The 13,290-nt window shown below is 38.8% G+C and overlaps 1 protein-coding gene across 15 annotated transcripts in view; it reads left to right on the top strand.

Moving 5' to 3' along the window:
• Nucleotides 1-13,290, top strand: part of AKAP6 (A-kinase anchoring protein 6) — a 572,476-nt gene that overhangs the window by 354,982 nt on the left and 204,204 nt on the right. For 14 of the 15 annotated variants that reach the window (XM_082384022.1, XM_082384023.1, XM_082384021.1 and 11 more), the window contains 2 exons: nt 3,376-3,472; nt 4,577-4,743. In XM_082384022.1, coding sequence (XP_082240148.1) covers nt 3,376-3,472; nt 4,577-4,743 — 264 coding nt within the window. The remainder of the gene's footprint in view (nt 1-3,375; nt 3,473-4,576; nt 4,744-13,290) is intronic. The other variant, XM_082384025.1, reaches the window with a different exon arrangement.

Below are 13,290 nucleotides of genomic sequence, written 5' to 3'. Positions count from 1 at the left end.
TAAAACCTAGACATTTTGGATCTTTAAGCTTCTGAATGTGATTATGGTCTTTCCCACTATTTCCTGTACCAGGAGATTCATATCAATTCTTATGATCCCTCATGAGTAACTATCTTCATGTTTGTCATAGTTTTGTGCATCAAGGTGTACATTTCCTTGGTTTCATTTCATATCCCATGATCTCCATACTTCCATCAAACTGGGATCTTCAGAAATTTGAATGGAATAGGATAAGGTGTAGTTTTTTATCTACTTAGTAAGGTGTGATCATGATTAAAGTACAATCAGTGTGCTTACCTGAATTTGGATCCTGACAAGGAGTAATGCACCCATATCCGTACATGCTGGTGAGGCTAGGAATACCCATTGGTCAACCTGTGAAGTATCATCTTTTTGATAATCTAGTCCTTTGTCTCAGCCACTGTGTTTTTCATTTCCTTAGTTATTCTCATCTAGATGTTCAGTGGCATGCTGCTGTAAAGACACTAAAAAAAGATGGGGTATCTCACAGGTCCCAGATTACTCATGTTTATGGAATTTCACATAATCATCAGTGATGTAGATCTGTGGTACCTGTCTATGGCCATGTTGTTGCCATAAATTAAATCTTCAGAGAATGCCCTGCATTTTCAGGGAGTGCTATGGATGTTGCAGAGGGACTGTATACCATAAGGCATCGCTGAGGAAACATGTTAGTAGCACAAGAATGGAAATGTGTCCAGGTGTCAAGTTCAAAAAAAAAAAAAAAAAAGAAAAGAAAAGAAAAAACTCTTTCACCTAAGCTTCCTTCCCTAGGGAAGAAGTGGGGGCAGAATGGGGAGAGTTTATTACAGAATCCTTTAGCAGCCAGAAATTTCATTGACAAGTTTGTTAACGTGCCTGCTTGCCTGCCTCCTCAGAGGCCCGTTGTGAATTCCTTACTTGATATTATCAATGGTTAATGGATGCACCTGAAAATTAAGCAATATTGTACCATTTGGGTAATAGTTATATTAAATGGTTCTTTCCTATAGCATAAAGCTTATCTTTTTTGTAATAATGAATACTTCATCTTTTCCAATGTCCTAATCAAATGCTTCCACATCATCTTGAGGCAGAACCAGATCCAGCTGCATCTATTCTATGCTTCAATTATGTCAAATTATCCAACCTACCCACAGGTCCTAAGGTTCTCTTTTGCTGAGACATAGGCCTGATGCACGTCTTCAGAAGCTCATGATTACCAACCATTCAGCACTAGTCTGTTGTAAGTAAACAGAGAATCAAAGAGAACACTAGGCTAATTTTACAGTTATGAGGAAATCTCTAGATTTCTTCCTAAATGTTGGCATTCTCGGGTTGATCTCAAGTATTTTTCTTTTCCATGTCCCTTCTCCCTGAAACACAAACATGTACCTCAATCTGCATGGCACTGCTTCAGAGTTGATGATTTCCACTGCAGTGGCAAAAAGTAAATAACAGTCGTGTTTTGGCTATAAATAATAATTATTTAATTTTTAATAGCTATTATATCGTTTGGATTGACCAGAAGCATCAGGCTTCTGATACATTGCCATACTTTATTTTATTCAACCAAATACCTGTAGCTGAAAGAGGGCAGTACAAGAAATAGTGAACAACCCTTGGGGAAACCAGTAAGTCTCTTTCTGCCATATTATGCTGAAACTTTACTGTTTCTTATGCTTCTAGTAAGATGAAATGATTCATCATTTTGGAGTCATTTTTTTTAGTCAAAATTCTTATCTTTATACTTCAAGTTCTGATCTGCCTGTCCCTATCTCCTTCATTTTCAGCTTATTTTGACTGTTGTGCTTTTTCTTCTGAGCTTTAAAAGACCCCTTTTTTCCACTAAGAAAAAGACTCACCAATGAACATCCAAGGTGATTGAGGATGCCCTTTGATGTGCAGGGGCCATGCCTTAAACCCCTTAAATTGCTATTACCCTGTCCAGTGTACAGAATAGGCACAATACGTGGTTTCCGAATGAATGAATGAGTGAAAGAATGGAAAAATTCATATCTAATATCATAATTTATGGTTGTTTAACCTCTTTCATCCAAATTACATTCCACCTGAGACTATCATCTTGAATTTCTGTCAAATATTCTTAATACTAAGTTCAGTGTACAATACATGCAGCCATTGCTCAGTGAGTGTTTAGTGAGAGCAAAGTATATTGTATACTTTGGAGCCCTATTATGGAGAAGCCAAAATGTGGCACCTAGTCTTTCAAAATCCATACTTTTTCAAATTAGTCAAGTCAAGGAATGGATTTTCACCCTGGAGACTAACCATTGATTCAACAGATTGGACACTATGATTACTCTCCATTGGACCTCCTGTGTTTGGAACACCTTATAACATTCCAGAGATGGAAAAATCTTTGGAAAACCGTCTGTGTTTCTTGAAATATTTAAATGGAAACCTTCCCCTTGAGAGAGTCCTATTGATCCAGTTCAGCAGATATCCACTATTCCTGCAAACATTTATTGAACACCTTGTATGTGACATGAGTTGGAAATAAATGTGAAACTGGCAATTCTTTCAATTGTAGTTCTTTCTTGCTTATAATTTGGTAGGCAAGTATAGGAATAAAGCAGAATTCAGTATGATAAATTCTACAATAGAAGCAGGTATAAGGAGCAGAGGAAGCCGAGAGAGGGGAGTAATTAGTTCTGTGTAACGCATTAGGGAAGGCTTCCTGAAAGAAATGGCCCTGAGTTGGAATTCATCCATAACAGTTTTTGTCTTTTGGATGACTATCATGAGTGAAAAATGCCCCTGATGTACTTGATGTATTCATTTATAACACAATGTCATATTGTAAGGAATAAACTTAAAATTCAAACATTTGAAAAACATTTGACTCCTCACTACAGCACCTGAATCCACCTCAGTATTCTGTGGTTTGTGTGATATCTGAGAAACAGCTGAATCAAACCCCACTATATTAATGGATTTATATATGTGCATATAAGGCTAATATAATTTATGTTGCCAGTTTTTTTATGGTTTCATAAATAGTGCTATCAGTAACATTTCTAAAAAGTGACGAAATGAGCTCATATGTGCTGGTAGAAATTCAGTATATTTTATAGAACACTGCTACTCTTGATATAGCCTACGGAATGTGACTTTTCATAAAAACCTAATGAATTTCTAGATTTGTCAGCTGTTTCCAAACAGATGCACTCTGCTAATCTAATGGAAACATTCTGAGCCCAGATCCCAAATATCAATAGCTTTTAGTATTGCAAATTAGTTTGTCTATTGGGTAAATTGGACTGTGTGGCTCTTGATAAAAAGTAGCAAGTAATTTTGTATGGATGTTTTAACTGCCTTGCCAGGCTTTGATGCTCGTATTTTTCCTTGCAGAGTTTTAAGCTGAATGTAGACAGTCATTGTGCTCTCAAGGAAGCTGTGGAGGAGGAAGGACACCAACTTCTCGAGCTTATTGCATCTCACAAAGCAGGTAAATCCTCCTGAAATATTGCAAGTCTTTATGTCTCCAGACTATTAAGAATGAAGAAGCATTGCTGTAAATTACTGCCTATATTCACTTCCTTATGTATTATTAATATTTACATTATCAGATTGACCTTCAAGATTTATAAATGTTTCATATACTGCATACAATGCTGTGATACTTGTAAGATGAAATACTGCCTCCAAATGGTCTGTTCATTTGGGGCTTGCCGTTCACCTGAGTTTCAATTGAAATCACATTCCTGAAAACTTCACTGACATGCTTTTTGATGTAGGTGCTCTGGGAATAACATTAAGATAATGAATGAGAATTGTGCATATAGTTATAATGCATATGCATTCAGGTACTTATAGATATCATTACAGATATAAGGCAGGCAGTCTAGAGATACCTGATTATTTCCCTGCCAATTCACACACATGAACGTTTTGCATATTCTTTGCTGGTCATTGCATTAGCAGAGTTTTGGCCTTAGACCAATTCTTACTCCAGTATTAATGTATTTATGAAGAACAGATTATAAATAAAAAATAGTTTTGTCATTTGGTTATACTTATCCTGGTAGTAAAAGACCATAAGACAGGATGAATTACAGTTTGGCACTTGTTTTGAGCTTACCACAGCTAAATAAGAAAAGAGCAGCATTAATCTGATGTGCTAATACTACAGACTGCTGTCTTAAATCTGGCCCATTTACTATAGTTCGGGTTGAATTAACTTTACCTATTTCCATACATTTTCTGATCATTATAAATTCTCCACACAGGGCCTTTTATTTGGAATGTGAAGCTATAGTGTTAATAATTTTTATGTATTGTGATTTTTTGTTCCATATACATTTTTTTAGTCAATATATTAAATCTAAGTCGATTCCAAACCATGCATCTATGTGGTTATCCCATTTTTGTGTCCTTATGCCTTCTGTCAAGTCAAAAATCCCCTACCTCTGTTCTGAGTGGCAGGTGATGGTAATGGTTGCTGAAAATTATGGTTATTGTTTGAAATATCCATCTAATTTGCTAAATGAAAAACAATAATGGGTAAAAATGCAGTTGAGTTCGTAACTTGTGCTTTCCCCTCCTTTTGGAGAAGGACTAAAGGACATGCTGCGGATGATAGCAAGTCAATGGAAGGAGCTGCAGAGGCAAATCAAACGGCAACACAGCTGGATTCTCAGGGCTCTGGAAACCATCAAAGCTGAGATTCTGGCTACTGATGTGTCTGTGGAGGGTGAGGAAGGGACGGGAAGCCCCAAGGTAAGTGGCTTGAAGTTTGTCTTATTTCCTCTTATTTCTGTCTTCTTTTGAACTAGGCACCACTGAAGTTTTCTTTCTACCCCTAAGGCTTTTCGTTTTTACTGGGTAAACTTTATATATCTCTCTCTGTATAGGTATGTATAAACAAAATGAAGTGGTTAAGTTTAAAACAATAAAAAAGCCTACAACTTTCAAGTTTTCCAGGAAGGGGTCTTTTTGTGAAAAGTGGCAGAGTAGGAGGGGGAAAGTACTTTAGGGGTAGGAGAAAAGGGGACATAAAACATTTAGTAAACAAAACATAAAGCATCTTTAACATGAATAATCAGAATGGTTTTAAATTGTTTTGTTGCAACTATAAATCACTATAATCAGTGCAATCACTCAGCTCTGACATCCATTAGCCGCTTGGTTACAGCAAATTAACAAAGAAGAGAGAAAGTGATTCATTATCTCATTCCTGTTAATGACTATCAGATGCATTGCCTAATTAGGGGATGGTCATTGTAGTGGGAAGAAGGTCATATGCTTTGCTACAAATCTTTTTGCTCTGAGTGTAAGTTCTCCATAATGGTGCATGCACCGAATACAAGTACTTTAAGAATGAATATTGACATGTTTTGGTTATCTACTTTAGATTTACAAAATAATCCGTAAAGCATCTGCAGTTAAATTTTAAATGAGACACCTTCTGATACAGTGCACCACTGTTCTAAAGGTATCTTTGGACTCATGAAGTAGAAGATAATGGACTCATGAAGTAGAAGATAATTTTATTAATCTGATATTTTCTTGCAATCTCTCTTTTCTTTTGTATTTGTTCTTTTGTGAAAGTTAATGCAGAAAACCAGTCTCATAATAGACTAAGCATGGAAACATACTGTAACATGGGGGGAACAGATTTAAGAGTTCATGGCCTCTATTCCTGGCATGGACAAAGTAATTAAATCATCATCAAGTCGCATTTATTCAGTCCCCATGTGGATTGGCATTGGGCTAAATGTATACAGAGCAAGTTAAACAAACCCTCTGCCCTCTGAGCCTCACATTCTCAAGTGCAGGCAAGGAGAAACCCAATCTGCCCTGCAGTGGTGAGGCCATGCAGCCAGTGAAAAACTTAGGTGGTTTATAGCTTTGGAATCTCGAACAACAACCTTGAACTTATTTGTTGGAAACAGAGGATAGAACGATGAGCTCAGTTCCCTTTAAAGAAGGTTCCATGGAGGAGGTCACATTTCAGGAAATACTTGAAGGAAGGAAGAGAGGTGGCTTGGCACATGAGCACATATTTTAGGAAGTGACGTGATGAAAGGATCAAAGCTGGAACTAATCATAGGGAATGGAGAGTGTCTTCAGCAGACTTCTCAGGGCAGAAGTGGAGCCCTTTCAAGGAGCAGACTGCAGGAAGAAGTTGATTGGGCTAATACTTTGGCTGGGGTAGGGGGCAGTGATGATGAGAAAGGACACAACTAAAAACTTTGTTGTGTTTTATTTATCTAACAAAAATAAACTGAGTGCTTACTTTTTAAAAGCTATCCTGTATTGGATGCATTCTACATGCCAGGCAGTGTTCTACACTACTTCTGTGTATTCTCTCATTTAATTCTCACAACAAACTATATAAACCTTATAAATAAGGCAGTCCTATTCTAATTTCCAATGGGAAAAATGGAGGCACAGAGAAGTTAAGTAACTGGCTTAAGGTCACACAGGTAGTAGGTAGCAGAGCTAGGATTTGAATCTGAGCCCTTTGGCCCCCGAGCCCATTTCCAGCACCACCTAGAGCACTGCCCGTTACTGGCACTGCTCAAGGCAGGGCATGGTGGTCAACAATCAGCCTCAGTACCTGTCTCATGGAGCTTGTGGTGAAGTGCGGTGACAGACTCAAATCTAACAACCATGCTTTTATAAACCATGATGGGCTGTGAAAGAAAAGAAAAGGAAGCAACCAGAGGTTGGACTGGGAGAAGCGGTTTAGATCAGGGCATCAGGGAGCGCTTCTTTGAGGAAGTGGCATTCTGTGAGCAGGCTGTGCAGCTAGAGGGGAGGTGGGGAGTGTGCAAGGGAAGCTGAGTGGCTGTGGGCACAAAGGGGAGGGTTTGGGAGTGAGCAGGGAAATGACATCATTGATTTGCAGCCTAAAAACCTGTCCTTGGCTTTGGTGTGGAGCATGGGTGGGTGAGTGGGGTGAGTCTGGGTGAGGGTGGGGAGGCACCAAAGTGGAGCTGCAGAGATGGTGCAATCACCTGCATTAATAAAAGACCTGTGTTGAAAACGAGTGGCTCTATTCACCAGGGCCAATTTGAACTGGACGCTTCTAAATGAGCTCATTTTGTCGGGAGATACTGAGATGAAGTAAAGAGGATAACTGAACCAAATGGGGAGAAAGTATTATTAAATGAGAGGCAATGTCAACATTTCTCAAAAAGAGGACCACCTTCCCCAGGCCCCGCCTCAAATGAATCAGAGTCTCCTGGGAAGGGCCCGAGAATCTGCATTCCACAAGCTCCCAGAAAACCACTGTCATAGGCTCTAAGAAGGCCCTTTTCCTACAGTGCTATACGATCCTCACATAACCGGGATCCTCACACAACGTGAAAGAACGTCTGTCTTGTTGTTACTTATAATACCAAACAATTGGTATCAACCAAAATGTTTAAAACAGGGGCTGTTTAATTAAATTATGCTACATCTTATCCTAATGAAAGGTTATATAACCATTAAAAATAATGTTTTAGAAGAGAATTTTTAAACATTGGAAGAGACCTGTAAGATGCAATTATATATTTTAAAATATCTTTGAATTTTCTAAGTCTCTACAATGAGTAAGAATTATTTTAACCGGGAAAAATAAAGAATATATGTAAAATGCAAGAATTACAAAGTGATTTAAAAGGTAGACTATATGCCGTTGATCTGAAGGTTCTTGAGATGTGAATTTAGATATTAGGAGGAAAAATAGATACATCTGATTCTTAATGATTTGGGTGTCTCAGTTCTAAACAAAACAAAACAACAACAGCAACAAAAACCCTCTCTATTTGAATCATCTCCAAAGTGAAAATGTCTTTCTTGAGTCACATCAGTTTACAAAGAATAGCATAAGTAGTTTTTCTAGTTAATAGTATTACTATCCAAAGCATTTCATGTCACACTATGTGAACAGTGTGGTGCTTCTAAAAGCAGCTACAAGGAGAGACTTCTGTGGGCGTCTACAGATGTAGAACCTGAGGGAGGTGTCAGAGTCGAAGACTTTGACATGGCAGAGCTGGCCACACCCCAGGCCTTCGCCTCCCAGCTACTTCTCTCTTCCCCAGTTTGGGTTGACTTTTCTTAGGACAGATGAACTCGTCCATAGTCAAGGGTGAAGGTAAAATCAATTTAAGACAAAGAAAATATATTTCTAAACTTAAGCTTAGGAAACTGAGGAGAAATCAGAATGGTCATTCCTTCTATTTGCTTAATGTTTATGAACTGCCTTCCTGACTCCCTTGGGCAAGCACGAGGAATAACAGGAGGGGCTCAGACTCTGAAGTCAGACTGTCTGAGCTCAACTCCTGACACTTACTAGCAATGACTTAACTTCTCTGTGCCTCAGCTCCCTCATTTGTATGACGGAGGCAATGCTAACATCCACCTCAAGGAACTGTGATGCAGGTTAAGGGGTGCCTGGCACATAGTAAGTCTGAGATGAGGGTAAACGTGCAAGACTTCATACTCTAGTGGTGGAGACAACAGACAAATAATTCTAATAGAATCTGACAAATACTCTAGTAGAGGTAGGTACAAAGTTCTATGAGTACCAGGAGAAGGAAATAACTACCCCCAAGTGGGAGTATCAAGGAGAGACTTTCAGGGGAGTTGATGTTTTAAATGGAGGGTGGAGGGAAGGATTTCTGCCTGGGTGAAGTTGATGGGCACAGAGAACAGACCTGGGATCTTCTGGACCATGATTAGGCCAGCTTGCCGCAATCTACCCAAGGCTCACGATGTGACAAAAAATGACCCTTAATGATCAGTGATGCGAGCAGTAATTCCTCGTATGTCTCTAACTGACACTATCCAAGCCGAGTGAGGTTCCTAAACAGAATGTATCTAATCTGTCCTGTTTAAACGGAAATTTTTCTTTCCATATTGCACCAAATAGAGCAAGCTTAAACCCTGGAGTTCGTCAAGACTAAAAGCTGGATTCAACTTTTTATCTATCATGTCGGCCCTCTTTCTGTGACGTGACCTTGCTCAGGTCATGTACAAACTGTGCCATGATATGCATCTCCTAGCACAGCAGTTATGATCATCTATTTCATCTTAGTCCTAAAAGAGGAACTAAAATTAAAACATAATAAAAAAATAACTCCAGAATTCATCTTAGGTTTACTTCAGAAGCTACTGGGAACTTGAGAAGCAAAATAGAAAATCTAAGGAATATATCTAGGGGGTATTTTTCTTTTTTACCTTGTTTGAGAGACTGCAGAAAAGGACTTGGTCTTAGAAATCTTGTAAAAAAGGACGATAGGAGGGAATTCAAAGACTCTGGGAAACTTCTCCCCCAGGACTCGGCAGCATACCTTATTTGTTGTATTTCGTTTTTAAAAAAGTGTTTTCCCAGGACTGTGAAATCTTTTATACATGGAAATAGAAAACAAAATTCACCAATTCTAGATACAGAGCTTCAGCATGCATATCCAAGAATTGAAAGTATGCTTGTAATTATATATTTTATTTTAAGATAGATTGGTGAAAGTTTATCACCTTAAACTAGGCTTTTTCAGTATGTTAAACTTCTGAATGGTGTATAGCTGGAGGGATTTCAAAACACAGTGAATATCTAACTCCTAACAAAGGGTGCATTCTTTTTATGACCTCTCAAGGCAAAAAACAAAAATCCTGAAAGGAAAAAAACATTCTTAAACTTTGCACATTGCCTCCTTTAAAATGTTCTTATCCTCTGTTTTTACTTTTTACCTATAGAGCTTGCCATCATTACAGATGTCCTAGAATCAAGGCCAGGATTTCCCTACATGACATCTCAAACTTTGCATCATAGAAAGCACACAACAATGGTTCTTTTGTCCTCCTTAAGGAAATATATACATTTCCAAAACAAAGAATATTTGAAGACTTTATTGTAAATTCAGAGAACTTTATAGCTACTAGAAGGGTGACTTAGCCTGGGTTCCAACCAAGATCTTCACTTCCTTAGTGAAAGGAGATAGAGGGTTTAGCTGCTTTGAACTCTAGGGTTGTGCTTATTTTATCCGGCTTCTTTTTTTTATAAATTTATTTATTTATTTTTTGGCTGTGTTGGGTCTTCGTTTCTGTGCGAGGGCTTTCTCTAGTTGCGGCAAGCGGGCGCCACTCTTCATCGCGGTGCGCGGGCCTCTCACTGTCGCGGCCTCTCTTGTTGCGGGGCACAGGCTTCAGACGCGCAGGCTCAGTAGTTGTGGCTCACGGGCCTAGTCGCTCCGTGGCATGTGGTATCTTCCCAGACCAGGGCTCGAACCCGTGTCCCCTGCATTGGCAGGCAGATTCTCAACCACTGCGCCACCAGGGAAGCCCTATCTGGCTTCTTTGAGGTTCTTAGATTGAAGTTGTCATCCCTTTGGAAATGGATATCAGACTGTGAAGGTCATCAATGTTATCTATTCAACAATAGCACAAGAACAAGCCTAAGGACATCTCTTAAATATGTTTGCTCAGCCCTACGAATGACAGTTTCAGATATTGGCTGAGAAGGGACGTTTGTGGGTACTCTAACTTGGGTATGTCACTGACCACCTAGCCTTTCATTGAATGTCAGGAGTGGGCAAGTCTAATACTAACACATATTTTCTGTTTGTTTACCAGACACCCAAGTCTTAACCTAGTATTTATGCTAATACTAGGTTAACTTTTGCTAATACTAGGGTAACTTTCTTTAACTGAAGGGAGAGAAAGAGGCTGATTTAGGGAGGACTTTATATGATAATTTTCTCTGTATTATATAGTATCTCTTGGGTAATAGTGCAGCTGGATATTATTATCCTGGAACGGAATTTGATCCTGATTCTTCCAAAGCATTGGTGAGACAAAGCATTGTCTCTGCATTCTTTTCTTTTCTGGCTCAAATGCTTTTGTAGTTGCATGTTGTTTAATATAGGATCTTCAGAAACAGCTTTAAGATATTGAATGGGAATTGCATTTATATATGGTTAGTCCCACATACACTTGGCACTGACATATATAAAGAATTACTTAAGATACTTTTCTCTTTTCCTCATGCAAAAAAAGGAGCACAGGTATATGTTATCAGAGGAACCAGAAATGATATCATAAGGTTAAACTGGGCCTAAAGTAGTAGAAACAAAGACAACAGGCAAAGGCCTGGCCATTATTTATTGAGTGCTGACAGAGAGCTCTGCCCAGTGCTGGGTCAGACATGAGGGAAGACACGCTTTTCTGCTTAGTGGGCTTATCATCTCAGTGTAAGCACACAGTGTAACATCTTGTCTAATGTAGATTGGGCTATCTTAGATCTAGAATAATAGATCACCTAAGATTTAGATCATCTTAATTAGGATGTTGGCAGATTGAAATGGAATGGGGTTCTTGATGCAAGCAAATGAGTAGTAAATGCATTACCAATTCCACCTCTTCCTTGCAGAATTCTTCCTAAAAGCCAATATCCAGTTCCTTTCCTGCTAAACTATATAAACAGTACTGAAATGCAGTACCTAAGGAGAGCTCTTTCTTCTACTGTGGATTCTCCAGTAGTCCTTTTTTTGTTAACAGAAGGGCAACTTTTCTTCAAAAGTGTTTGTGAAAGACAGAAACAAAAGTGAGTTATTTTTTTGAAGATCGGTTGTGGTTACTAAATTTGTGATGTAATCGAATAAAAGATAGTTCTTCTAATCTCCTTGAGGCACTTAAATTTGCACATTATCAGATGTGTGAGTGGGCCCAGGATGAGGAATTTTTTTTAGTAGTCTGCCACTGTAACTAGGTGACTGAAAAAATGATTGAGATGATATAACATATATTAGGTCAAAGGACAGCTAATGGTCAGCCCTATCATGGTCTATATGATGTATAAAACCATAGCTTATCTTGATTTTTCGCACTATGTTTCCATTGCTGGATGATTCTGGGAGTGAAACTCTTTGGTGTCTCTAACCAACACAGGGAAATGTCACTGGCAAGAGTAGGTAGCCTATTTTTTTTTCCCTATTTAGTCAAAGAGTGCCTAATCTCTGAATCCATAACAACTAGAGTTGCAGAGATGCATGGTATTAGATACAAAGTTACGTTCTACAGCAAGCAACACTCTTTTATTGGCAGAACTCACATTTTGTAACTCAGCCTGATCTATTTTGAAGATAATATATAGTTAAACACATTAGAGGTACTTTTTGATATATAGTAGAGGTCAACATTTTTAAAAAAAATCTGTAAGTATTTAAGCACAAAACAGAAGGCAAGATACAGAATTGCTTCTAAAAACCACTTTAAAATTAATAAATAAATTATTTGAAAGTGTGGAACAATTACCTCAGTGTGTGACTTACACTTTTTCCCCCGGAATGTGTTGTTTCTGGCAGAGGAGCGTCTGAGCTGGGAGAGCCCTGCTAAAGGGATTACTTTGCTCTGGCTCTTGTGTTTATTGAGTCACCTAGGACTTCTTATAAAACAGCAGTTTTCAAATGTACACACACCTGCACTCGACACCCTGAATACTCCAAAAGTTTAACTGTTCTCACACCCAGAGTATCTCTCCCATCCAGTGAGGTCAAAAAGCATTGAGATGTCCACATTGTGGTTTTTCCTTCTCCTCGGAAATTACTTGGAATATAGCCATTTATGTGGTTCTGATGCTAACAGAGACAGAGGTATTTTTCCAGTGTACTCTAGTGCTCTTTGCCACGAGGCCTCACAGAACATCCCCAGTCTTAGCTCCCACTGTGCCAAAATGAAGGGTAACGTTTCTCAGGAAACATTAACTAGATTAGAGGTCCTGCTGGGCCAGAGTCCAGGGATCCATCTCACTGCGGCTTCCAGGCCATTTTGCGTTGGGTGGGAGTGGTGACTTCTCATCTTTGTACTTATCTGGCCTGCAGAGGCCAACACTGGTTTAGCATTGCCCCCTGCAGGGCTAAGCAAGGCCATGGATCTTTCTGTGTGAGAAAGGGGAGAGGGAAAAAGGAAGCCTAAAGCAAGAGGCTAAGACAAAGGAAAAGAGAGAGGCAAAGAAAAGAGAGAGAAGGAACAGAAATAGAAAGATAAAAGAAGGAAGTATGTATCCAGTGAAGCTCATCTGCCTAAGTCGCTTCATGAACATTAATGCTTTCATGTCTCTTGCTCCTTCTATCTTATCCTTTCCTTTCTCTAGCTCTGGAACTCAAAGCCAGAAAAACTGTCTTTATTTTTGACATCTTAGATATTATTGTATAACCATTGTGTGTGTGTGTGTGTGTGTGTGTGTGTGTGTGTTTAACATACTCTATTAATGGGGTTAGCATAGTTAGCAGGCTTAATATGGTCTAGGTTTGTATCAAGCCTTTTACCTGGATCGTC

Source organism: Balaenoptera borealis, assembly GCF_965194805.1.
Source record: "Balaenoptera borealis genome assembly, chromosome: 3".
NCBI lineage: Eukaryota > Metazoa > Chordata > Mammalia > Artiodactyla > Balaenopteridae > Balaenoptera > Balaenoptera borealis.
The sequence above is the reverse complement of the archived record's forward strand: the minus strand, read 5'-3'. Positions and strand labels throughout refer to the sequence as shown.